This window comes from Marmota monax, unplaced genomic scaffold (genome assembly GCF_021218885.2).
Source record: "Marmota monax isolate L192 unplaced genomic scaffold, Marmota_monax_Labrador192_F-V1.1 WCK01_AAM20220418_F8-fsc00149, whole genome shotgun sequence".
NCBI lineage: Eukaryota > Metazoa > Chordata > Mammalia > Rodentia > Sciuridae > Marmota > Marmota monax.
Genome location: NW_026693170.1, coordinates 1,645,747 through 1,672,637, shown reverse-complemented (window position 1 = coordinate 1,672,637; position 26,891 = coordinate 1,645,747). Strand labels below are relative to the sequence as shown.

At 53.0% G+C, this 26,891-nt stretch overlaps 2 protein-coding genes across 3 annotated transcripts; both read right to left on the bottom strand.

Annotated features, from left to right (window-relative positions):
- Nucleotides 1-1,097: 1,097 nt before the first annotated feature.
- On the bottom strand, nucleotides 1,098-7,865 carry Dmwd (DM1 locus, WD repeat containing). 2 transcript variants are annotated; one of them, XM_046455413.2, is made up of 5 exons: nucleotides 7,343-7,865; nucleotides 6,051-6,233; nucleotides 2,855-4,123; nucleotides 1,965-2,039; nucleotides 1,098-1,639 (listed from the first exon to the last, which is right to left on the bottom strand). In XM_046455413.2, the coding sequence occupies exons 1-5, from the start codon at nucleotides 7,787-7,789 to the stop codon at nucleotides 1,592-1,594; spliced, it is 2,022 nt and encodes a 673-aa protein (XP_046311369.1). In that variant the 5' UTR covers nucleotides 7,790-7,865; the 3' UTR covers nucleotides 1,098-1,591. The 2 variants fall into 2 exon arrangements, with proteins under 2 accessions (XP_046311369.1, XP_046311370.1); XM_046455414.2 differs by lacking the exon at nucleotides 1,965-2,039 and having other exon boundaries at nucleotides 7,343-7,863.
- A 1,617-nt stretch (nucleotides 7,866-9,482) lies between these two features.
- On the bottom strand, nucleotides 9,483-26,868 carry Rsph6a (radial spoke head 6 homolog A). Its single transcript, XM_046455768.2, has 6 exons — nucleotides 25,924-26,868; nucleotides 22,792-23,035; nucleotides 16,747-17,511; nucleotides 14,050-14,194; nucleotides 12,984-13,101; nucleotides 9,483-9,878 (listed from the first exon to the last, which is right to left on the bottom strand). Exons 1-6 carry the CDS (start codon nucleotides 26,658-26,660, stop codon nucleotides 9,641-9,643), a joined length of 2,247 nt encoding a protein of 748 aa, XP_046311724.1. The 5' UTR covers nucleotides 26,661-26,868; the 3' UTR covers nucleotides 9,483-9,640.
- Nucleotides 26,869-26,891: the final 23 nt, after the last annotated feature.

Sequence of the window (26,891 nt, the reverse complement as noted above, 5' to 3'; positions counted from 1 at the left end):
CGCCTCCCAGCTTTAACCCCTCAAGAGCCAACACCCCAACTCTCCTTCCAGCACCCCTCAGAACACTGTGGTGCCAGACTGCGGGAACTGAGAATCTTAACTTGCACCCCCAATAAAAAGGTGGAGCCTGGGGAAAGCTAGTGTGAACGAGGTCCAGAAGAGCCCTCCCACTGCCCAGAGGGGCCAATCGAGGCTCCGTGACCCAGGACCTACCCCCCTGGCTCCTGCCAAGCCCCAGCACTGCGGGGTGGGGGGGAGGCAAAAGGGGTTGAGGCCTGGGAAGGGGGGCTGGAGGCCAGAGCAGCCTTTCTTGTGACTCAGCAGTGGAATCCAACTTTGGGACAGTTAAATTTAGCCCCTGGGCCCTCTGCTTCACGCTTTCTCTTTGGCGGGAGGTGGGGAAGGGGTGGTAAGGAGAGAATCGGGAGGGGATGCTCTCAGAAGCCACGGCCAGGGGTGACCTGCTGTCCAAAGGCTGGGGGAGGAAAGTGATGTGGCCAGGCCCTCCCCAGGCAAAGGAGACCCCAAAATAGCTCCTTGGCCCCTGGCCTGGTGGCCACATTCCTGCCCAGGCTGGGATTAGAAACAGAAACATGTCGGGGGTGGAGCGGGAAGGCGCCACTCCCTGAGGCTCTGAGAGGTGGCCAGGAGGAATCAGTCTGTCTTTTCAGGGTGGACAGTTCTCTCCACAGGAAATCACAGCCTCCAGTGGCACTGGATACCGGGCCAAGGCAGGGCCAGGCCCGAGGCATCGGGCAGTAAAGACCTGTCCCAAGGTAGCTCAGGGTATTCACAGGGAACCTTGGGAGCTGCCTGGGGACTGGGCTTCTGGGCATGCCCTGGAGTAGCTGTGATACTTTAAAACAACTTTCAAAATCCCACTGACAAAGAGGGGCCCCTGCTGTCCCCTTCAAGACACCGAGTAATCAGATACTCTTCTCCCACAGGCCCCCCACAAGGTGCCACCTCCATGTGCAGTGGACCCTGTCTTCCCTGTCCCTCCCCAGGCTGAGAGAGGCAGGCCTGGCAGCTGCTTCCTTTTGTAGCAGCCACACACACACACACACTTCCTCTCACTCGCAGAGGGGACCCAGCGCTGTGCAAACAGGGAACTTTAGTATAAATAAGAGGTCATGGGGGACAAGGAGGGCCCTGGGGGCTTCCATAATTTAACACTCTTCAAAAGCACAGACAATAGCAGGAGGGGTGGGCTAGGGGGAGGGCCAGAGGGTGGAAGCCCCCTGCCCCCTCAGCCAGGGGCACTGCAGAGCTGGAGCTCCTTGTGGTGGGGAGGCTCTCCCCAGGAATGACCAGTCACATGCTGGGGACAGGGATGTGGGTTAACACTGATGTTTCAATGGAAGGGGTCATTGTACTTGGCAGTGGGTGGGGACAAGGTTGAGGCCCCATGGGCTGCTACATCCCCCACATGTGGGCCAGTCTGGGGGACCCCCAATATTTGTGCAGGGCGGGGGGCTGGAGCAGTCCTTCATCATGTTAGTCTTGTTAATATGTTGATCCGTGGTCAGCAGGGAGGGTTATGGCTAGGAGGTTGGGGGGATGGGGTGGGGGACCCCCGACATCCACGGCTTCACACCACTGTGCCACTTGGGGAGTTGCCTGGTTGGGAGGAGATGCCCTGGGGAAGATGAGAGGGAGATGGGAGAGGTTAGAAACCAGCTGGGACTTCTGCTTATGCCCACACAAGGAGCCAGCCAGGAGTCCTCAAGGCTGCTGCCACCCTGGCCCTGCCCCTCAGTCCACCCCAGATCTGAGGCTGCCACCCTAGGCTGGGGCACACACAGCTCAGCTAACTTCCCTGTTGCGGCAGTCGGCACTCCGATAAAATAATTCAAGTCCTCGGTAATCCTGGGCAGATGATGGGACAGGGGCTGAATGGAGGGGGGACTTCTGACATGAACCCCTGAGATGCTGGAGGAGAAAGAACTCAGGGACAGTCCTACCTCTACCACTGACTTGCTGGGTGACCTGGGCCAACTTCCTTCCCCTGCCTGGGCCTCGGTCTCCTCGTCTGTGAACTAGGGAGACAGAGGGGTCTCTTTTAGGACTTAGTCCGACTCCCCAAGCCCCCCCACCCCTGCCTCTGAGACTGCTGTTGGGTTCCAGGGATGCAGAACTCTAAGCTTCTGAAACCAAGGCCCCAAGGATCCGAGTGGCAACCCTCAGATCTGGGATCCTAGGTACTATGCCCAAACCCTAGGGAGACAAGACACCAAGACCAGCTCCACACTCACAAGGTGCCTAAACCCCACAGCCACCCGAGAGGTGGGGGCATTCACCACAGGCCATCTGAAAAGCACTCTGCCCTAAGAGGTAATGAGTACTCAAAGAAGGGTGGTGACTTGCCTGGGATCGCACAGAGAGCAGAACTGCAGGCCTGGGCCCTGGGTCTAACTGCCAGCCCAGAGTTTGCAGTGGGCTCAGATGCTCAGAGCCCAGTACCCAGGCCAGAGCCAGGCCCCCCGCTCAACTCGCCCCTGGAATATTGGCCCAAAGTACTTTACAAAGCTCAACATTTAAAATCCAGATTTTCCAATAGAAATAGCTTCTAGTTCAAGTGGCAAGCACTAAGACTGAGCCATGCTGGGACCATTGCCTATTCTTTCAGTAGGTGGCCATGGCCCTGCCACCTTCCCTCTCATTCTTGGCCTTCTCTGCTGACTGAAGGCCAGGGCTCTAGAAGCCAACCCTAAGCCTCAGAGGTCCTGTTCTGCGACACTTAAGATCTCCACGCTTGCCCTTATCCCACGTGGCCAGAGGCTGTGCCATGACAAACCCTCTGCCCACACCCGCCTCTTCCCAAAGAGTATCCTCCTGCGGGCCGGCGACTCACCGCCTTGCCGGGCCGGGCCCAGGTGCAGATGAGGCCCTCCTGGCAGGCGGTGATGATGCAGTCCTCCAGGAACAGCAGCACCGTCAGCCGCTCCTGGGCGATCTTCTTACACACAAGGGGCTCCAGCAGTGGCACCTCATGGATGCGTGGGCACAGCGCGGTGCCCAGCACTTTGGCAGGGTCCAGGCGACTACGGGGGGCGGGGCCGCTGGGCTTGTCGCCACTGCCACTGCCTCCCCCGCCGCCTCTGCTGATATTGCCCAGGCTATGGTAGCGCTTGTGTTCCTTCTCGGACCCCCGGTCCCGTCGCTCCTGCAGCGTGAGGGTGGCAAAGCGGCCGATGCTGAATGGAGTGCCGGGCTCTGCCACTGTGCCTGGGCCGCTGGCCTTGCCACCACCTGCCGGGTGGGGGAGGCTGTTGGAGCGAGACAGGGAGCGGGGCAGGGGGCCTGGGCCCGGCTCACTACCCCGAGAGCTGCCCGTGGCAGGTGGCGTGGCTCCGGGCGTGCCAGGGAGCGTGCGAGTGCGGGCCAGGGGCGGGTGCGGGGAGAGCACATCTTCGGTGAGGTCCCACAGGCAGAACTGTGTGTCCTGGCCCGCCGAACCAAAGCGGTAGGTGATGGAGCCAGCCTTGGGCAGCGGGGACAGTGGGACTCCCCCACTCGAGCTGGTGCGGGTGGCCTCGGGCTCCTCTTCCTCTTCACCACTCCGATCCCCATCAGCACTCACTGTTGTGGTCTCCTCTGCTCGTGTAGTGTAAGGGTCAAAGGCCACAGCATTGACCCAGGACTTATGGCCATGGCCCCGAGCCACCACCCGTCCCTCAGTGAAGGACCACACGGTGACCAGGTCATCTTCACCTCCTGTCACCACATACCGGCCATCAGGGCTCCAGCACACGCATAGCAGGCCCCCAAAGTAGCTCTTCATGAGCCCCCGCAGGAGCATGGAGTCGAAGTGGAAGACACGCAGGCAGCCATCCTGGCTGACGCAGGCCAGGTGTCGGCCATCAGGTGAGAAGGCAAACTCGTTGAGGGGCCCCTCGCCGACTGCCCACTTGGCCAGCGGGTTGCGGGGCGCCTTGCTCTTGGCAGCATAGACAGCAAAACCCTCGCCCTGCTTCAGCAGGCTGTACTGGGGAGGGGCCGAGGCGCAAGGATGGCTGACGTTGTACAGGTAGAGGTGGCCACTGGCGTGAGACGCCAGGAACAGGCTTTCCGATTCAGGGAGCCACTTCAGGTATGTCACCTTAGTCTTGTCGATCAGCCGCTGCAAGGGGAGACAGACTGGGATTGGGAGAAAGCTAAGAACCCCTGGCCTACCTGTGCCCAACCCAGACCCCCAAGGCCTTGGGACATGCGCCAGCTCACGCAGCAGGCCCTGCCGGCACAGCAACTCCCAGGCTGAGGGAGACAGACACCAGATCATAGGAAGGCCAGGGAACAAAGTCTACCTTGGAGGTGGCCCCAGGGAGTTCTAAGGAGCCTCAACCTCCCATCTTTGGCAAGGGGACAGTCCTGCCCGTCAGAGAAAGCTCTCCCTCCTCTTCACCATGTCAAGCTTAAAGAAAGAAATTTCACAGAAATGAAGGGATCCTGCTCTGTCTGGTTCCGGGCTCTGGGCCTGGCGTGAGCAGCTCACACAGGGGGTGCCTTGAACAAACTCCCTGGACCAGTGAATGACAGCCCCTCCTGCCAGCTGCTCAGAAGTTTCCAGGCACCTTTGCTCCTCTTTTCTCCTTCCTCATAACTCACATCCAATCCTCCAACATATCCTGTGGGCTTACCCCTCAAAGGACCCTTAGAACTGACCCCGCCCTCCCACCCTACTCCAGCCACCCTGGCTCCAGCTGCTGCCAACCCCTCAGTGCTGCCGTCCTGGTGTCCAGCGCCTGGCTCTTCTCTACGTCACCAGAGAGATACGTTTAAATACAAGCCAGCACTTGGCCCTGCCCTGCCTGGAACAAATATTTTGCAACCTTCCCCAACTGGGGTTCTAGAGAAGACCAAGCCCTAAAGCCCTGAGGTAGTCACTGTGTGTGAAGGACAAACCTCTCCCAGGGGTCCAAGCTGCCTCCATCCTAGTGGGGCTGAGAAAACCCTTTCTGTTCTATGGTTCAGACTGACCAAGCTGTGAAAGGCCACTCCACAGCTTTCGCCTAACGTGGAAAAGGCAGTCCCCCGACCTTCTAGCTCTGCATGACCCCCCCAGGTTATTTCATCTACCTTCCTTTCTCTCCCAATCACTATTCCAGCCACAGGGCCTTTGGCTGTCCTGCCTCAGGGAATCTGTCCTGGCCATTCCCTCTACTCAGAATGTCCTTCCCTGGGAATTTTTCTCGCCTCCTTCAGGTCTTCATTTCAATGTTCCTCCTTAATACCCTCTTTAAGCTTACCAGCACCCCTCCTGCCCTCCCTGCAGTGCATTCTCCACGGGTCTTACCACCTGCCGACACACTGGACGCTGAGCTCATCTCAAGTGCCTGCTTCCCCAGCCTGACTGAAGGCTCAGCGGGAGCAGGCCCGTCTGTCTGTCTGTTCACTGAGATGTACTTGGAACGATGCCTGGCACAGGATAGATGCTCAATAACTATTTTGTGAATGGATGAGCTAATGAATTTTTAATCCATTCACTCTTTCACTCACTTCCTTCAGCCATTCATTCTGAGAATATTTCTGGAACACCTTCTCTAAGAATGAGATACAGGACAAGAGCAGTCCCTGCTTGCAGATAAGGTCACTTGCTGGCATTTCCTCTTTAGCCAAGTTGGCCCAGGCGCCAATCTCCATGTATAATTTTACAATAGTCTTCTCTGGACGAGAAACAATTTTACAGAGGAGGAAAACTGAGACTCGAATAGTCACCTTCCCAAAATCACAGTGAGTAAAGGGATTCGAATCCAAAACCCACAGAGCTCAGAATTTGCAAAGCAAGACAAAAAAGTCCCAAACAGTAGCTGGCCTCGGTCCTCTAATCTGCAAAATGGGAACCATAATTTCTTACTCGTTCTGTTGATGAAAACTCTAGAAATAAAGTGTTCAGTACAGGGCTAACATGGCACATGCCCTTGGCAATTCATTCTTTACCTCCTCGCCACCCGCCCCTCAGGCCTACACTGCTCTCAGGAGCTGCAGCCTATGGCAAATAGCATGTGAGTGGATGGGGAAAAAAAAGGTTATCTGGGGTCTGCAATCACCTCCTCATTGAATAGCTTGCTGGTGTCCTTCTTGATGAGATCCAGGTACTGCACCTGGCCAGCTGAGAAGCCCACCAGCAGGGAGATGGTCTCTGTGGCAGCAGTGAACTGGTTGAAGTCGTGGCAGGTGGGCTGGGTGCCCTTATAGATCCGCTTGTCAATAGGCTTGTTGAGGTCAATGGACTTGAGCAGTGGGAGAAAAGCAGTTATTGGTTTATACCACTGAGAGGAAGGAAGAGAGGCTGAGGTTGGGGGAAACCGCTAAGAGGAAGCAAGGTTAAATCCCTGAGGGAAGTGGGCAGGTGGGTGGGGAGGGAGTGAGCAACCACAGACAGGAAGGAGACCCAAATATCAGAGGGGGGCGGAAGCAGGGGAGGGGATAGGGAGGAGGAAGGGGGGTTGGAATGGATCTAGAAGCATACTTCCAAAGATCACAGTGCCATTCCAAAGTTGGGCCCTCCCACCCTGAATTTAGGGGCATCCTCACTCATAGCCATCAGGCTTTATGGTGCCTATGGTTGCTGAGTTCAGCTCTCTTCCATGACCTCAGCAACTCCCTTGGGACATAGCACAATATTCTAAGACCCCAAAACCTAAGGGTCACTCAAGTCCCAAGGACTTTAAAGCCCAACATCCCAGGATTCCTTCAATTTGCACAGTTCAGGGGCCCATCAACCTCATGTTCCCTCACATTTTAGATACATTCATTTACTTCTGGGCTTTCAAGATCTCCATCTCTCCAGGGGTTTTGCCCCTCTGGGAGCTACATCACTTTAGAGATGCCCATGACCCTTAGGATCCCATATCAGGACCTCCCATCACCTCAGATCTCCCATCAGCTTAGATTCTCAATTCCTTCAGGCCCAGTTTTTCTAGGATCTCAGTCACCTACTACCTCTAAGACCTCTAATACTTTCAGAATCTTCCTCACTCCTGTGCTGCCCATGTCTTAAGAACCCCTCCAACACCTCCAGACTGCCAAGACTTATGAGTTGCCCATTTGATCACCTCAGGATTCGCCATCACCTGCAGAATGCCTGCTACCCTAGAACCCGGTGGGGGAGACCTCATATCATTTCAGATTGCGCCCCCGCGTCCAGAACACGCCACGCTGGAGAATTCCCCCATCACCTTTCAGTCCTCCATTACCTCCAAGAATCCTGTCTCCTGTGATGTCAATTGCATCTAGGATGCCTTTCTCGGGGCCCCACGTCAATCTGGGGACTCTCCTATCACTTCCCTGGGACCTCCGTCTTCCCAGCACACAGGCCCCCACGATGCTGGCCACTCACCCGTTGGCTCCCGCGGCGACAGCACCCGGGGTAGAAATAAAGCTCACGGCCCAAGTTGAAGCAGACGCGGTCTCCTCCTGCTCCCAGCCCCGCGGGCGTGGCGGGCGGCTCCCCGGGCCCGGCGCCGGCGCCGTCGGGTTCTCCGAGGCGCACGAGGCTAAGGCGTACCGCCGGCAGCGCGGGCCCAGGCCCAGGGCCTGCAGGCGGAGGGGACCCTGCCGGGCCCGCGGCGCCGGGGCCGGAGGCGGAGGCAGGGCCGGGCGGGGGCTGCGGCGGCTGGGGTGGCGCCGGGGTCTGGGCGGAAGCCGGACCCGACCTGCGAGCGGCGCCGTCCCCGGGGAGCAGCTTGTAGAAGCCCTCGCGGGTGCGGAACTGCGACTTAATCTCCGCGCAGTCCCCCATGGCAGCACCGGGGCCCGAGCCGCTCTCTGAGCCGCCGGCCGCCATCTTGGGCGCCCCCCGGGCCCCGCCGCTGCCGGACCGCCGCCCGCAGCCGGGCCCCCTACCGGAAGCCGGGGGCCCGTACCGGAAGAGGTGGGGTCGTTGCCCTGGCGACGCCTCTTCGATTGGCACCCGGGTCCGGGGGCGGGAAGAGCCCCGGCCGTAGCTCGGGTAACTGTTCTGGGGCTGTGGGCGGGGCCAAAAGATGGGCGCGGCCTCCGTGTCGCTATCCGACTTGTGATTGGCTGCAGGGGCAGGGCCCTCAGGGGAAGAGGGCGTGGCCAGTTGGAAATCTCAGTCCCTAACAACGGCGCTCTGGGGACCGTTTGCCTAGCAACGGAGAGACCCTCAAGAGAGAGCTTCCTTCAAATTGGATCCTTCCTATGACGTCACAGCTGACCCCAGCTGATCCTTGTGTCTTCTTAGAGCTCCAACAATACACCCTACTGACCTCCAGAGTTTCCATTGACAGTTCAAAGTCTGGCTGACCACAAGCATCACTTCTCCCCCAGCCCTTGATGGTCCCTCAAATCCTGGCGGACCCCTGTGTATCCACAAGCCCCCCAGGATTCCATCTGATCCACTATTGGTTAATTTTTCACTAACCTCCTATATATAATCCATGACTTCACTATCTTCAATAACCACACGCCTCCAAAACCCATGTCTGCTTCTAAAATTTTATTGGTTCCTGCCTTGTCACCAGTGTCCGATTGATCGATCCAGTAACCCAAAGTCTCCCCTCACTTCTGCTGAAGACACCCATGCCCTAAACCCACGTACTCAGTGACTTCCCAGATTTCTTTTCAGAATGCCCCAGAGGTATTTCACACTCAACAAGTCATATGGTGAACTTGGCATCTTACTCCAAATCCTGTGCCTCTCTGTGTCCCGGTCTTAGGGTCACCTGGGCCACAGACCAGGTGTCTTCCTAGATTTGTACCTTTTCTCTTCACTCCCTTTCTCTTCCAGTTCCCAAGTCTTTTGCTTTCCACTGCCTGAATTCCTCTTTCCTCGTTCTTTCCTCTCTACAGCCCTGTCCAAACTCGTCTTCGGCTTCCTGAGACCCCCCCATCACCTGCATCAACCTTGTTTCTGGTTTCCCAGCCTGCTGTGTCACCCCTACCTACCCTCCCAATGGGGGCTGGCAGGGCCGGGGCTGGCATTTAGAAGGATCTTTCTAAAACACAAATATGTTCAGGACCTTCTATTGCTGGTGACCGCCTGCCATCCCTAGTGCTCTCAGGGTAAAGTTAAGCCCTGTGTGATCTGGCCCCTGCCAATTTCTCTTTCTAACCTTATCTCTCACCACTACCCCTTCACACTAAGTCCCATGTAAACATGTTTGAGAAAGTACCTCAGTACATCACATCATACTCTCCTGCTCTTGGGGCCTTGCACATGCCATTCCCTATTCTGGGAATGCCCTTCCCCATTCTTTTCTTGACCCTATCAGAGTTGCTCAGGAGCTCTGTCAGTCCTCTGAGCCCCATCATCTGAGTTGCCACTGTCTGTCTTTTGTGTAGTGTTTGAGCCCAGGAAGGCAAGGCTGGAGCTACTTGGTCACCTCTGTGTCCTGGGCACAGGACTGGGCTGACAGGAGTCCTGTTTAATGACTACCAGGCAATGTCTGTGTCCCCAGAAGAGCCCCAGAGCCCTGGCTTGGCATCCAGGTCAACAAATGTGGTGAACAGATGAATGAATGACTTGGCCCTGCTGGGGGGGCGGGACCGAGTTTATTTTGAGAAGCTTCCTTTCTGCCCTCCAGGGGCGGGAAGCAAATCAGTAGCGAGAAAACAGCTCAAAACTAACTATATATAAGGGAAAGCTGCTGTCTACCTGCTTGGGAAAAGGGGCTCAGTCTTCCAGGTCCTCATCCTCGTCCTCCTCCTCATCTTCTTCCTCCTCCTCTGCGGCCGCCAGGGCCTGCTCCTGGGCAGCCTTGAGGGCCTGCTCCTCCTCCACCGTGGGGTCGTTCATCTCCGTGATCTCCGGGCCGCTGGGGTACTCCTGCTGAGTGGGGGCTGGCAGGGCCGGGTTGAAGTTGTCGGGGCTGTACTTGTGGCCCCAGCCAATGTAGAGGTTCTCAAACTTCCTAGAGAGCAGCGAGATATCACGAAATTTAAGGATGAGAGCAAGCATGGGCATCACAGGATTTCAAAGTCCCTAGGGGACAGGTGAAAGGTGCCCCCCAGGGTTTCTCTGAGCTATTCCCTGGGCACCTATTCTGCACAGACCCAGCGCCTGTGGCTATAGAGCGCTTCAAAAGTGGCGACTGGGAATGGAGAACTGAATTTTAAATTTTATTTAATTTCTTAAGTTGCTTTGTGATTTCCTCTCTGACTCATTTGTGATTTAGATGTTTGTTTGTTTGTTTGTTTGTTTGTTTTGTCGAACATTTGTGAATTTCTCCTGTTTCCTTCTATTACTGATTTCTAATTTCATTCTGTGGTGGTCAGGAAACATATTTTATATGATTTCAATCCTTTTATATCAAATGAGATTTGTTTTATGACTCAGTAGAAGATCTGTCCCAGAGCATGTTTTGTGGATAGGCCTGAGACGAAGGGATTCTGCTGTCGTTGGTTGAAGTGGATTTTATTTAATTTTAGTGAATTTCAATTTAAATAATAAAACTGATACTCAGTTCCATTATTGGAAAACTTCTTAGTATGCCTGGAGCAACTTGGGAACAAGGACCTCCTCTTTTAACTGTAAATGTTGTGAAGTCTTTCTGAAAAATGTAGCATCCAAATTGAGACATGCTGCGTATACAGACTCTGAAGACTTAGTGTGAAACAAGAATGAAAAATAGCTCATTAATGATTATTTCATGATTGATATCACCAAGTAATTATAACATATATTCAGGATAAATATGTTACTAACATTCATTTTGTCTGATTATTTTACTAGAAAATTTTTAATTACACATGTGGCTCATGTTATTTATGTTGAACCTAAATAAAATGGTCCAGGTGTTGGGGACACAGCAGTAAATAAATAAGACAAAGTGGCCCTGCTGTCAGTGTTCTCTTGAGAGGCTGAATAATCAAGAATGGATCCTTGATCCTCATTCTACCAATTCTACCTGTCCAGAGAAGGAAAGAGGAGCAAACAGGACAAGAGGAGGGGACTAAGGGAGAAGGAGAGACAGACAGGGAGGGGGGCAGAGAGAACTAGAGGGAGCAAGAGAGAAAGACACAGAGACACAGGGCTCTGGCCCTGGAGGAGCAGTTTTATTTTGACCTTATTTTCATGGCTTTGCAATTCTCAAGAGCATTCTTGACAACTCTCCAGGGCTCTCTGGGAGCCTTCCAACACATGGCTTCCTTGGAAGCCCCCCAATCCCCGCCTGTCCTGGCTCCAGTAGCTTTGAAGGTTTGGCCTCACCAGGGAGCTTGATAGAAATGGGGAATCTCAGACTCCATCCCAGACACACAGAACCAGAATTTGCATCTTAGCTAGATCCTGGCTGAGTCCGCCACCCACAGAACAGGATGCTGGGGATCCGAGGCTCCTTTTGCCTGCCTCTCCCTGACACCTCTTTCTTTTCCTGCAGAGTTCAGATCAAAGGGGGTTGTTTTTCCTTCCCTGATCCCCTGATGCCCTAGTAAAATGGCAGTGTGGTACTGTCAGTGGGCCCTGCACTATCCTGGTGGCACTTACAAGACTTTGTCACAGAATATTTGGTGGGAGGGGTAGAAGGAGTGTTGTACAAGTAATGCCTGTGTCCCTCCATCTGCTCTGGGGCCTGGGGTCCAGCACATAGCTGGCAAATAGTTTACTTCAAGGTTTTCTTCTTTTTGGTAGTGGGATTGAACCCATGCACTTTAAGACACAGCTACTTCCCTAGCTCTTTCTTTATTATTTTATTTTAAATTTGAGACAAGGTCTTGTTAAGTTGCTGAAGCTGCCCTCTAACTTGTGATCCTCCTGCTTCAACTTTCTGAGTCGCTGGAATGACAGCGCATCTCACCAGACTGGCTCAAATCTTTATGAAAGAAAAAAAAAAAGTGGATGGATAATGGATGGAGACTAGGCGGCTGAATGGGAGGGTGAGTGAAATTGGTGGTTGGATGGGGGAGGAGGATGGATGAGCAAGTGGAGCTCAGACTCTGGAACTTTTGCACTCAGAGGGCTGTAGGTAAATTAGGGTGTGATCAGAAGCCTTTTGGCAAAAGCAAATGTGCCTCTTCCAAGCTTCTGGAGAAGAAAAAAATAATAGCCAAGAATGTGGTTAAGAGCTGGGCGCAGTGATGCGACTCGCAGCGACTCCAGGGACTAAGGCAGGAGGATGGCAAGTTCGAGGCCAGCCTCAGCAACTTAGCGAGGCCCTAAGCAACTTGGCAAGACCCTGTCCCAAAAGTAAAAATTAAAAGGGCTGGGGATGTAGCCCAGTGGTAAATTGCTCCTGGGTTCAATCTCTAGTACAGAGAGAGAGAGGGAGGGAGGGAGGGAGGGAGGGAGAGAAAAGGATGTGGTTAAAGTATCAAGTTATGTGAAATCCCACAGTGACAACATGGGGTTGCAGCCCAGGTTCACATTTATAGGGGAAAAGGAAATCTATGAAAACCATCCTGCCCTCTGGTGGACAGGGCTGGTAGCACCCTGAGGAACTTGAGGGGAGTGTGGAGCCAGGATGGGAGGAGGCAGGGGTGACTTCAGTTTGCCCATCTTTTGACAGCAACTGAAGCAGGATCCTGATGGGAAAGATTTCTGCCCTATAGAGAGAAGACCCTTAACTGGAAGATCCAGGGGACCCAGGAGAGGATTCGGGTCCCCCAGAGATGAGACTCCCTGTCAGAGATCCAGGTTTATATCCCACAAGTGTGGCCCTGGGCCAGTCTCTTCCCCTCTCTGATCCTCCATTCTTTCCTCCAAGGGGTTCATACTTTCATCTGGCATTTGTTTTGTTTGGAGTGGAGTCTCTGTTGCCCAGGCTGGCCTTGAACTCGTGGGCTCAATATCCTCCTGCCTCAGCCTCTGGAGTAGCTGGGGCCGTGGGCTCATGCACTGGCCCAGCACGGGACGTCTCATTTTAGCCCCAGTGGAACCCCTGTGAGCTGGGGAAGGTCAGTCCTGGCGGCTCCTGAGGGGCTCTCCCAGGCTCTCCCACCCTAATGAGCTTCCCTGCCTACCCTGGTTCTGAAGAATACCTAGGGGGTCTCCTGATGGAAGGGACAGGGACAAGACCTACTTGCCACTCGCGTAGGTGTAGGCCCCTGGCCAGAGGTTGGAGCGCACCACGGCCACCGAGTACTGCGGACAGAGGGTGCAGGACAGGCGGATGGTCCAGGGTGACAGGTGCATGATTTCTGCAGTGAAGAAGCGGAGAGTGATAGGGAGGTCAGGGGTCCCTGTGTCCTGCACGGCCTCCTCCAGAGGAGGTGGGGGACAGGAAGGGAACAAATCTGGAGGACTGGAGGGCCCAGGGGAACTGCCACAAACCAGTGCACAGTCTTCGGCTTCTGCCTAGGCCTCAGGGACATGGGGATACTCATCTTGCAGGGTGACCGGGAGGCCTGGTGACAATGTCTGCAGTGTACCTGCTGCAGTGTCAGGCACCAGCTGGCCCTCCTAGGTCTGTCATCAGTGTGGATCCAGCTGCTGAGGGCAGGGCGCAGGCTGCAGACTCATGGAATCTGGGTTCACATCTGGGCTCTGTCCCCTCACCCTCTCCTACCCTGTCCGAGCCTCTCCTTCCTCTTTCCTTCAGGTACCTCAACCTCAAGAAATCCCTGTCACTGGGCATAGTGGCACTCCTGCATAACCAGAGGCTCAGGAGGCTGGGGCAGGAAGATCACGAGTTCAAGGCCAGCATCAGCAACTTAGCAAGGCCTTAAACAACTTAGTAAGACCCTGTCTCAAAATTTAAAAAAAAAGGGGGGGGCTGAGGATGGGGCTCAGTGGCTAAGCACCCTGGGTTCAATCCTTGGTACAAAAAAAAAAAAAGATAGAAATCCCTGTTCACTCATCCAAAGTCCAGCCTAAGTCTTGCCTCCTCTGCAGGGGCCTCCCTAAGCATATATCCCTCCCCCAAGTCCACATGGGACTCAAAGGACCATGTCTTGAGATCAGGGCCATTGCCAGGTGCCAGGTGTGATTCCAAATATGGTTGCATTACCATAACCCATGGGGAGGCAGTTCGTGATGCCCATTTTACAGATGAGAGCAACTGAGACCTGAAGAGATGGCCTCACTGATGGATGGCCCTGGGCAGTCTGCCTACCCAGCCCTCCTCAAGGCTCCGGGTAAAACCCTACCTGCATCCTCGGAGAGCGGTGTCAGCAGTGGGGGCCCGACCTCCTGCTCCACCTCCTCTATTCCCTCATCCGCCTTCTCTTCCTCCTCACCCAGCTCTTCCTCCTCCTCTGTCTTCTGCAAAGGGTTCACCCAAGTGCAGCGGCCCTGGGGGTGGAGGAAAGGTCAGGTGACATCCCCAGTGGCAGAGGCCAGCCTACACCAGGGTTGGAGGTGAGGGCCAGGCAGGACACTGGAACACTGGCCCTGTCCTTAGGGACCCAGGTACAGGCAGGAAGACAGGATTAGTTACCCAGGCCAGGGGCCTGGGGAGAAAGAGTCGAGAGATGATCCTAGTGAGGTGGAGCCTCCTACCTACCATTGACTATGACCCCCATATTCACTTATTGATAGTTTTTTTTTGTACCAGGGATAGAATCCAGGGGCAATTAACCACTGAATCACATCCCCAGCCCTTTTTACTTTTTATTTTGAGACAGGGTGTCACTAAGTTGCTTAGGGCCTTGCTAAACTGCTGAGGCTGGCCTTGGGCTTATGATCCTCCTGCGTCAGCCTCCCTAGTCTCTGGGATTACAGGAATTGATCATATAGTTAATGAGCAGCTGCTAGATGCAGGCCCTGCTCTGGGTGCTGGGAACACATCCTTGAGCAAAGAGACCTTAAAATTTCTGCCCTCAATTGGCTAACACTTGGCAGCCCATGTCCTCTCTCTGCTTGTCTGTGGAATGGAGGTGTGCCTGTCACTGGATTGTTGTTGGATTCCACAGACACTCAAGAGCCAAAGAATGCTGCTGCTTACACTTCCATTTCCTCCTCTTCTCCTTCTTCTTCTTTGTGTGTGTGGGGGGCTGGAATTGGAACCCATGCTGTTCTACCACTAAGTTCCATCCCCAGCCCTTTTTTAAATTTTGTGATAGGGTCTCATTAAGTTGCTAAGGCTGGCCTCCAACATTCGATCCTCCTGCCTCAACCTCCCAAGTTCCTGGGATGGCAGGTGTGAGCCTCTCACCTAACTTACTGAATGCTTCTTTTTTGGCAGGGGGTGGGGGATTGAACTCAGGGGCACTTGACCACTGAGCCACATCCCCAGCCCTGTTTTATATTTTATTTAGAGACAGGGTCTCATTGAGTTGCTTAGTACCTTGCTTTTGCTGAGGCTGGCTGTGAATTAACTCATGATTCTCCTGCCTCAGCCTCCTGAGCCACTGGGATTACAGGCGTGCACTACCACGCTGCCCAGAGCTGAATGCTTCTTGAAGGAATGAACTCAAGTGCACAGCATAGAGAGATCCCTGTCTCATCACCACGGAATAGGAATGGTCAGTTGTACTGATCTGGAAAGGAGTCATTTGACCCAGTACAGGGTTATTTGGATTCAAAAAAGGGAATTATTTAGATTCAATAAAACATAAAGTCTACAATTAAAAAAATAAAACCCCATAAAGTCAATAACAGTTTAATTAATTAAAAGTTCCTCCCACATGCAGCAGGTGCTTCCTTAAATGAATAAATGTATGATGTACAGTTGGGACGTACCAGGCATGCAATAAATGCAGACCCATGACCCTTGGCTCACACTTTAAAATCTAAAAAGCTCAGAATGCCACAAATGTTTGGAGGCTGGGGATGTGGCTCCGTGGAAGAGCACTTCCTAGCAGCCCAAGACCCTGGGTTTGATTCTAAGCACCACAAAGAAGAAAAAATTTTTTCATCAGTCATTTGGCAGGCCAGGAGCAGGGTACTCGCCTATAATCCCAGCTATGGGGAGGATGAAGCAGAAGGGATTGCAAGTTCAAGGCCAGCCTCAGAAACTTCAGAAGTCCCAGTCTCAATTAACAAACAAAAAAGGGGCTGTGTTTGTGGCTCAGTTGGTAGAGCACTTGCCTAGCATATTCGAGTCACTGGGTTCGATTCTCAACACCACATAAGAAATAAATAAGTAAAATAAAGGTATTTTGTCCATCAACAATCCAAAAAGAAAAAAAAATTAAGAAAAAAGAAAAAGGGCTGGGGATGTAGTTCAGGGGTGGAGGGAGCTTGAGTTCAATTCCTAGTACAAAAAAAAAGTGTTTAACTCTGTGTGTGTGTGTGTGTGTGTGTGTTTTGGCAGCAACCTGAGCTGATGAGAGGTTTACTCTAATTTGCTACAGAAATATTGATGCATTCAACTATGGGCTGGAGTCCCCCTGCCCATTGCCTGATGTGTTACATAATGTATGGTACATGCAGTGAACCATCTTTTTAAAATCTGAAAAAATTCTGATCTTCAAAATGTTTCTGGTGCCAAGGACTTCCAATGGGCATTATCAACCAATGCCTGTTGAATAAAGGAAGGAGGGATGGGAAGATGGATGGTGGATGGGTGGGTAGATGGGTGGATGGATGGATGGATGGGTGGGGGGATGGATGGGTGGGTGAGTGGATGGATGGAGGTAGGGGGTGGGGGATGGATGGGGGTAGGGGGTGGGGAATGGATGGACGAATGAGTCGGGGGATGGATGAGTGGGTGACTGGATAGATGGGAGTAAGGGGGATGAGGGATGGATGGATGGATGGGGGATGGATGATGGATGGATGGGTGGGTGGGTGAGTATTATTGAACACAAGGCCTAGTAGGGTAACAGCTTGATCCTTTGCGGATTACACCTGAGTCACCCTGCTCTGCGCTGGGCGTGGAGGGTGGGGCCCCAGGTCCTCACCTGCGGCAGGATGTGCTGCATGTGGTGCACCCAGTTGGCCAAGGAGTCGACCATCTCGAGCACTGGGATGCCCTCAAAGTCGGGGTTCTCCTCAAATGAGTCTCGGCCCGCGCCGCCCTCCTCCTCCTCGTCGCCCTCCTCCTCGCCAAACTGGTAGAAGCCTAGCGGGCTGATGTGGGTGGCGGCCGAGATGCGCGCGATCTGGGCGCGCAGGTAATTGGCCTCGTTGCCGGGGAAGGGCGGGTAGCTGATGACCGGCGCGTCCAGGTGGCCGGTGAAGAACTTCTTGATCTTGCGGGCGTGCACGATCTGCGCGGGCGTGACGTGCGGCAGCCGGGTCCACGGCCGGCCCGGCTCGTTGCACACAAAATACAGGTACTTGTTGGCGCCGGTGCGGCTGTCCTCCTTGGGGATGGCTGGCGGCGGCTTCCACGTGGGCTTGGGGATAACGTCCACCGCCTTCTCCTGGTCCTCCTCTCCCTCCTCCTCGCCGTGCGCCTCCACGACCTCGCCGCCCTCCATCAGCTCCTCCACCTCCTCCTCCTCGGCCTCCTCCTCGCCCTCCCGGAACTCCACCTCGGCCACCAGGTAGCTGCGCTGGAGCCCCAGGATCTTGCCCCAGAAGCGGCACGTGTGGATGGGCTGCTGCTCCACCAGCTGCTTCAGGGCCAGGAAAATGCGGAAACTCTCCACCGAGCTCAGGCCCACCCCGGCCTGTTCGAAGTAGAAGGCGGCCTCCATGATGTTGGGCACCGCGGTCTCGACCTGCGGAGGCGGGAGGGAAGAAGGCTGAAGCTCTCTGCGCCCTCGTCTGACTCTGGAGTCAAGCAACCGAAAACACTATGAAGCTGAAGGGCTCATGATAGCAGTTTTGGCCAGTGAGTTCAGGGGATGTCCCTGGGGAGAATGTCCCTTGGTAGAAAAGAAAACCACACTGAGGAATCAGCGAGGTCAGAGGATGGAGCGGGAAGACCTGCCCTCACTGCCTCCTGCTCCACCATCTGCTTGGATGGGGACCAGGGGCCCTGGGGAGGGGGGCTCAGAAAGGGTGAGAACAACTTAAGAGCTGAGAATGGAATCCAGCAGAATCCAGTGAGATTTGGAGGACACATTCTACCCACATTTGAATAATGTGAGGCGCTAAATAATAATAATCCCATTTGATGAAGATACAAAACTTTTTTTTTTGGGGGGGGGGGCTACTGGGGATTGCACTCAGGGCACTCGGCCACTGAGCCACATCCTCAGTCCTATTTTGTATTTTATTTAGAGACAGGGTCTCACTGAGTTGCTTAGTCCCTTGCTTTTGCTGAGACTGGATTGGCTGGATTTGAACTCACGGCCCTCCTGCCTCAGCCTCCCAAGAAGCAGGGATTACAGGTGTGCACCACCACTACATCTGGCCTCCAAACTTTTTAAAAGTTCATATTTGAGGGCCCAGGTGTGGCTCAGTGGTAGAGCCCAGGCTTCATCTGGGGGAGCCTTGGATTCACCCCCAGCACCACAAAACAAAACAAAAACAAAGCAAAACAGAACAAAAAACTCAATTTGGAGCACAGTGTTTAAATGGACAATGGACTCCATCTTCCTCCCAGGTCTGCTGGGTGACACTACTGTTTACAGATGCTTGAAGTCTCTCCCTCCCCATCCCCACCCCCCCTTGCCACTTCCTCTGACAGGTGGAAATAACAGCAGGAGGGATGTGTGTCTTGCTCAGGGCAGAAATGTAAGAGCCCATGTGCAGTCTGCAAGCTGTGCCTCAGTACACCCTCCTTCGCCAGGCTCCCAAGGGACCCAGTGGCTCAGCCCTTTGGTCAGCCTGGGGGGACAGCTGCACCAGCAAGAACTGCGACATGTGGCTCTCAGCTGCTGGTGGCTTGTGTGGTCCTAGGCTTGAGAGACCACTCCCTGACTCACACTCTGGGAGGACGATTCTTTTTAAAGTGATTCTGGCATTTCCCCTCAATCTGAAATGATGCAAAAGTTCAATCACTAGCCCATGTTGCCGTCAGCAACTCAGGAGGCAGAGTCAACACCCAACCCCATGACTTGCCATCTTGCAGCAGGGAGGGAAGTTGAAGGGTTAGGTGTGGGCAACTATTCGGGGTATGTGCTTGGTGGGGCCATGAACCCAACATGCACAGGGTTTCCCAAATGGCAGATCAGACCCTGCTCTGTGGCTCGATGCAGAGATGGCATGAATGGCACCCATTGCCCGGAAATCATTTCTGGGACAACTGGGTTTGAACTTAGCTGTTCGGACCCCAGAGGCCATGTTTGTAGCTCTTATTCTACATCCCCCCCCCCCACTTCCTGGCCTGGACTTTTGTTGTTGTTGTTGTTTGTTTGGTACTGGGGATTGAACTCAGGACCACTGAGCCACATCTCCAGCCATATTTTGTATTTATTTAGAGACAGGGTCTCACTGAGTTGCTTAGCACCTCACTTTTTTGCTGAGGCTGGCTTTGAACTCGTGATCCTCCTGCCTCAGCTTCCCAGTCAACCTACCCAACTCTGTGGCCCGTACTTTGTTCCTTTTTCTCTCTCCCATTTACCATACACAGGAAAATACCACCTGGGATCTGGGAGAAAAGAATTCCTAGTGGCAATTGGGTGCATTAAAAATAATAATAATAATAATAGGTTTATTTATTTATTTTTACATGGTGTTGAGGATTAAACCCAGGGCCTCACATGTGCTAGGCAAGGGTTCTACCACTGAGCCATGTCCCCAGCCCCTGGGTGGAATTTTTAACAAGTTAATGTGCAACTGGGGGGTTTGGGGGCTCCATGCCACCATGTGGAAGGACAAGTTGGCCTAAAGAAAAAGTAGCGGAGGTGGGAAGAGAGGCCTAGAGGTGATGTGACCATTGGGATCCCTGGTTCCAAGTTGTGCCTGAGATCCAGCCCTGTCCCTACCCTTGAATTCCTGCTCAATCCAGAACGGTCCCCAACCCCTTCTCCACCTCCACCACCCACCTTGTCTGCCAAAGAGATGCCAGTGGAAGCTTTCTGAGGCACTTCTGGGAAACTTTTGCCCCTCTGATTTTTTTAAAATGGAGGGAGACATACAATCAAGCAAAATATCCCTCCTTTTCTGGAAGGAGGTGTGGATGTCTGGGGCAGTGGTAGCCACTTTGCAAACAAAAAGTGACCGGCTCAGGAATGAAATGTGGACCTGATGAAGAAGGTGGCACAGGTGTAGGAAAGAGCTAAGTTCCTCCTGGCCTTGCAGGGCTTCTGCACCAGCTCTGCCCACTTCCAGGTGTTGTTGTTGTTTAATCTTCTTGTTTTCAGAGATGCAGTCGAAGATGTATTTAGGAAAGCAGAGACACATTCAAGCCACGGTGTCTTGCTGAACTGCTTGGACTGCTTTAATCAAACACTTGCACCAAAAATAAGCCTTACTGACTGCAGTGGACAGAGACGGAGTTTAGGTCAGGCTGCTCTGATTCTAGGAACTGCTCTCTTGGTTGAAGAACAGGGAGGGAGGTTGAGTGAAGGGGGAGGGTAGCGTTCCGTGCGCCTTCACTAGGGGGGAGCCACTTTGCCAGTCCTGGACAGTCAGCACCTGGCTATGATGTGTGAGGCAACGGTGGATCTTGTCCAAGCCACTTGTGTCTATTTCTCCAGAATCATATGTTTCTTAACTTAAAATGATCTCCCTTGTCAAACAAGTACAGTAAGGTGTTAGTTTTTGGAATGTGGTTTAAAAAATAACTACAGTTAGTCTAAAATTATAAATGAGACGAGTCAGACACTTTTCAAAACAGGGGTACAGGATGGGAAGTGTGCTACCAAAATAGCAAGCCCTGCTGCCAGACGGATGCACACAGCACAGGAGCCCAGCGTGGGCCAAAAGGCACGCAGCGACTTGGAAACCGGGAGTGCATCCCAGAGAAAACAGTGCTACAGGTAGCCTTTCTTTTTCTTTCTCCACCCTGCGCCCCGATTTATTTAGGAAAAGCAGATACAGATTCAAGGGAGAATGTGGGCTATCACAAGGGAGAGATGTCTTTAAGGGTAAAGTAAAAAAGAAAGAAAAGAAAAAGTAAGAAATACAATTCCAGGAAGAATACCGCCATCTTGAGAGTAAGAAGCTTTTGAGGTAAAGCAAGGAACACCCAAGGGAGAGTGCGGGCCAGCTCCAGAGGTGGAGACAGCCGGGGGTGGCACTTCAAGAAACTTGAGAAAAAGAATGAATTATTCTATAAATACTTCTAGGGATTGTGTGTACCTAGCCATTTGGAAGAAATAGAAAATGTGAGAATTTAAGAGATTTGCTCAGACAAGACAGAAAAACAAAACGCTTAATCACTGATCTCTTTAGGAAACAGCACCCACAGTTTTGCCATATACTGACCCAAATTGAGAACTCTTGTTTTTCTCTTTTTTGGTACTTCAGATTGCACCCAGGTGTGCTTTACCACTGAGCCATATATGCTCAGGCTGCTTCTTCTTCTTCTTCTTCTTTTTTTTTTTTTTTGGTGGTGGTGCTGGGGATTGAACCCAGGGCCTTGTGCATGCAAGGCTAGTGGCAAGCACTTTTGGTTGGTACCAGGTATTGAACTCAGGGGCATTTAACCACTGAGCCACATCCCCAGCCCTATTTTGTATTTTACTTAGAGACAGGGTCTCACTGAGTTGCTAAGGGCCTCGCTAAATTGCCAAGGCTGGCTTTGAACTCGGGATCCTCCTGTCTCAGCCTCCCTAGGCGCTGGGATTACAGGCGTCCCCCACCGCGCCGGGCTCCCTTCTTGTTTTGAGAAAGGGTTTTGGTAAATTGCTGAGGGTCTCGCTAATTGCTAAAACTGGTGTGAATTTGCGATGCAGAGTGTCTGGGATAACAGGCATGAGCCACCCGCCGGGGCCAGCTCTGCAGTTCCAAGGGGGTGGGTCTCCCAGAACTAGGCATCCTAAAGGGGCGGAGCATCACTCGTTTACCCATCAACGGGGGCGGGTCTTCAGGGAAAGGCGACCTGAGGGGTGAAGCCTCCCTTTCCGTGGCGTTCTAAGGGGGCGGGCCTCTGAGGGCACAGCGTTCTAGGAGGTGGGGCCACCAAGGACTTGGGTTAGAAGCGGGTGTAGTTCTAGGAGGGTGAAGTGGTGGTCTGAAATTTGAACCCGTATTTTCAGGGCAGTTAAAAGCTACCCTTCCGGCGTAGCGCTTGGATTCTCCTGTGCCCTCTGCTCACCTAGGGATTCATTCATTTGTCACAGTGCAGTTCCTGCGTCCTCCCACCCCACTGTGTGCAGAATCCTAGAATCAGAAACGTACAAGCAGGCCGACCAACAAGCCTTATCTACATGTGTAGAGAGGCTGCAGCCTGGGCTTTAGAGGTCATGGTCCTGCCTTCCTTTTCCTTTCTTGGGCACTTTCTAGTTGAGTGCCCTCTGAACCTCAGTTTCTAACTCCATAAAATGAGAATCATAAATAACATCTGCCTTGCGGGGTTGTTTCAAAATAAGACAACACTCCTGGATCCCTTAGCAAGCGACTAAAGATGTCAGGATTCTTAGATCCTAAACAAAAGTTTGTTGAACTGAAAGGACATTTTACCTAAATTTTAAGCATCATCTAATTCCGGAAACCTGTGGATGGCAGAAGGTTACCGAGTCGCGGGTGAAAGAGTTCCTGGCAGGACTTAGTTGACACACGGGGAACTAAGGCTGGGGGAAGGGGAGCGATGGATTCAGAGTCAGAGGCCCTGAGTTTCAGGAAGACGTCCCAAGGCACAGTTATTTTCTGGAGAGGGAGGTGGGGGCTAAGGTGTGGTAGGCGAGACCAGCCTCCTTCTCCAGAGTGAGACGGTGGTGACCAAGATCCTGGGGGTCAGCTACGTAACAGCGGAGCTGCCCGGCCTTTCCCCTGCTTCCAGGCTCCCACCGCGCCCCAGGAGCAGCAGAGGAGCTGCTCTGCGCCCCGCCCACCCACACACCAGACTGAAGTCGCTTCTGGCCTCAGCCAGGTCTCAGCCCAGGCCGCACCCTAAGCCTGGGTTCCCACGGCGCCCCCCGCACTCCTCTCCCCACTGGCTCACTCACCACCTCCTCCTCCATCTCCTGCTCGCCCTCGCCGCCGCCGCCGCCCCCGCCCCGACTGAACAGCGCCTTCTGCTTCTCTGCCATCTCGTAGGTGGGCTGCATCTCTGGGTCATTCCGCAGCGTGTCCATCTTGGGGTGGAACCACTCCCACTGCGTGGTGCGGTTCAGAGACTCCAGGATCGACAGGGGTTCCTCGGGCCGCTGGTTCAGGATCTTGGTCAGCAGGTTCACCAGGTGCTCGTACCTACCTCCCGTGGGGAGGAGTGAAGGACATAGTCTATTCAGTTCACTGGAGACACAGTAGGGAAGAGAAAAGATCCCTGCCCTTGTGGAACTGACCTTCTGACGATGGAGACGCCATTGATCACTAGGCAGAATATATATCGTGCCAGCCATGGGGTGGCAATTTCTTTGTTGTTTTTAGAATCCAGGGGCACTTTACTACTGAGTTACAGCCCAAGCCTCCTCCCCCACCCCTTTTTGAGACAGGGTCTCACTAAGTTGCTGAGGGTCTGGTTTTGAACTTGTGATTCTCCTACCTCAGCCTCCTGAGGTGCTAGGATCACAGGTGTGCGCCACCACACCTGGCATGGGGGAGTAATTTCTACGGAGACAAATAAAGTAGGGATTACCAGGCATGGGAGATGGTTTGCAATTTTAAATAGAGAGGCCAAGGAAGGCCTCACCAGGTGGCATTTAAGCTGAGATCTGAAGGAAGTTAGGGGGTAAATGATGATTTTTTTGGGGGGGGGGCAAGGAGAGTGTTGGTTAGAGGGAATAGCAGGTGGACAGGCTCCGAGACACATTATGAGTCTAATGTAATCTTTATACCAAGACCCAACGACACAAGGGGAAAGGAAAAGTTGCTGAAATCCTAAGCAAAGTTCAGTTGGGCCCAAAGATGTTTCCATCAACAATGGGTATATATATATGACAATGGTATCCTAAGATTATATCACCTAGCGACCTTGTAGCTTAGTACACTCCATGCACAATAATAACCGATGCACAAGTCTCAGACAGTAACCCCACCATTAAGCAACATGTGACTGTGTTAGCAGATGGCATGCAGCAATTCCTAAAAAGGATGACATGCCACAATTAAATTGAGCTAATAAGACTGCAAAGCTTGGGCTGGGGATGTGGCTCAATCGGTAGTGCGCTCGCCTGGCGTGCGTGCGGCCGGGGTTCGATCCTCAGCACCATGTACAAACAAAGATGTTGTGTCCGCCAATAACTGAAAAATAAAATGTTAAAAAAAAAAAAGACTGCAAAGCTTGAGTGACATTTAAATAATCTAATTCATCAGATTTAAGATGTTATGTGAAAGGGGATATATAAGAACACCTCAATTGGTACAGAGAAATTCTTCATAATTAAAAAATCTTATATAACAAATTAGGAATAGAAAGTTTTCTTTTCTTTTTCAGCGCTGGGGATGGAATTCAGATTCTCACCCAGGCAAGCACTCTATCACTGAGCTACATTCCCAGTCCAAGAATAGTTTTTTTATGATGTTAGGGTACAAGTAATCTACAACACATACCAAATATAATGGTGAAAAATTATAGTTTCCCCTGTGAGATTGTGAATGAGAACATCTACTTTATCCATTTCCATGTAACACCATTCATAAGATCATAGCCAATGCAATAAGGCATGAAAAAGAAAAAGGTTTGGGAAGGGTAGCAAAACTGTCATGGTTTGCTGATATGACTGGGAATGTGCAAGGATCTTGAGATGCGGGTTATTTGCATGTTGGAAGAACATAGTGATGATTTTGTGTGGTAGGGATTGTGGGATTCAGGATTCAAGGAATACAGAGTGATAATATTATTGTAATGGTTTCCATTCTTGAAAGCCAGGCACCACTATGGGCACTTGAGAGAAATGTTGAATCTGCACAATAGCTGAGGATCTCCACACTCCAGACTAGGCACTAAGGCTTAGAAAAGTTGAGGTTAGGAGGTCACCCAATGGTGGCATAGTCAGCATCTGAAAGCAGGTTGGTCTGATTTCAAAGCATGTCAGTTTAAGCTGCTGGTGTGTGAACTGAGGTCAGCCTCCTTTGAGGTTGCCCCCCTGTGACCAATTTGTTGGCAGCCTTGAGCGTGGTGGAGAATGAAGGGCCCTCACTAAAGCTGAGTAAGTTGGTAAGAAGAGGTGAGACCAGCCAGGGCTTTTCAGGAAGGAAACCTGAAGCTCCTAAGAGTTGAGATTTGTTGGTGGACCACCAAGAAGTTAATTTTGACTGGATTCTAGGGTCTGAGGTAGGAGGGTAGTGACTAGAGGACCTTGAAGGCTCTAGTGAGAGCCCACACCTCCTGAGGGCAATGAGGGACCATTGCAAGTTCTGAGCACAGGAGGGGTAGAATCAGCTCTTTGCTTCAGCAAGACCCATTATTTCATCAGCCTCATTTCCTCCTAATCTTCCCTTTCCTCCCTTAGTTCCAGAAACAGCTTCTTAGGTGTTTCTCATACACAGCAGGCCTCCACGCCTTTGCCTTTGCAGTGCCCTATTCATGGACCACCCTCTCTCTAGTGATCTGGAGTGCCTGCCCTCCCCTCCTCCAGGCCCCTGGTCAACATACATCCCATCCCCCATGCCTTGCCTTATTTCTCACCTTAGCCTTTACCATCACCTTACCATCTTTTAATGTTTATTGTTCATCTTGCTAGAAGTGAACTTCATGAGTATCTAATGGAGTCAGAGAGGTGTACTGAGACTTCAGCTAAGTGCCTCTGGCAAGTACCTTCTTTGGGCAGGGAAATTGCATGGATAAGAACAGGGGCCTCAGAAGCCAAATCCCTTTTCTGGAATCCTGGCTCTGCTGCATCCTGACCGAGTAATATTGGTCCAATCAACCTAACTTCTTTGGTTCAGTCTCCTCTGTGGAACAGGGACAGAGATGCACTAAGGTCAGCTGTGAGAACTAGATTCTAATGTGAGAAGTGCTGGTGAGTGTGGGGTAAATGTGCTAGCTACCATCTGCCTCAGTTCCTAGTTGTTAATGCGTGGAGGGGTCAGTGGTTTCCCGTGAGGACAACCCTGATTGACTCTTTAGACCCCACAGCCAAGGCAGGCCCCTCCCTGTGTGGGTCCCCCACCCCTGGCTCCTGGCCGCCTCTCACAGGCTGAGGTCGCAACTGATGCTTGTCTGCAGCAAGTAGGCCTTGGCATTCTGCACAGCCAGCTCCCGAGGCTGCGGCTCAGGCATCTCCATACCGAAATTCATGAAGCCCATCTCAGAGGGTGAGAAATGCAGGGCAGGGTCATCCCTTAGGTAGGGCCCATGTTCTGTGTTTTGCATGAACTGCGGGTCATCTGTCTGGTACATGCTGTACTGGCCCAAGACATTGGCCCCAGGGTCCTGGTAGACAGGGGATTCCAGTTGTTGGAAGAAGCCGCCTTGGCTCTGCTGCAGCTGCTGCAGCTGCTGCATTAGGTCGGTGGTTTGTTCCTCCACTGGGATTCTGCTTTCATCCAGGTAAGTCCGGGTCTGGAACTGCAAGGGAAAGCCTGCACTCGAGGGCTGGTACTCCACGCCGCCCATTATACCTTCCTCCGCTTGGTACAGCAGCAAGTTCTCATCTTCGGGCAAGTTGCCCCCCTGTGACCAGCGGAGGTTGGTCTGGCTCGTCGGCAACTCCTGACTGGGCCGGCTGCCCCGGCTGCCCCTTTGCTGGTTCAGCAGGGCCTGCTGCACCTCGTTGCCGAACGCCGCCTGGGCCTGCGAGGGGTCCCAGCTGTGCCGCTGCGCCTGGGCCTGCGAGGGGTCCCAGCTGCGCCGCTGCTCCTGGGCCTGGGAGCCCCTCCGGCTCGAGGACTGCTGGGAAGGGGCCTCAGGGTTGGGCGGCGGGTCCCCCATGGCTTGAAAGGGGGCGCAGACGACTAGAAGGAAGGCTTAAGAACAGGAAGGCCAGACCAGTCGCCCGCGGGTTCACACCCGGCTGCCGCGGAGCCAGGGTCGCCGGCCTTTAAGGTCTGGAGGGGCGGGCCGTTACTAAACCGCGCGGGAAGCCCGCCACGAGCAGCGGGAGCAGCGCATGCGCAGGAGCAACCAGGGGCTTCCAGCCACAGGGCACCCACAGGGCGGCAG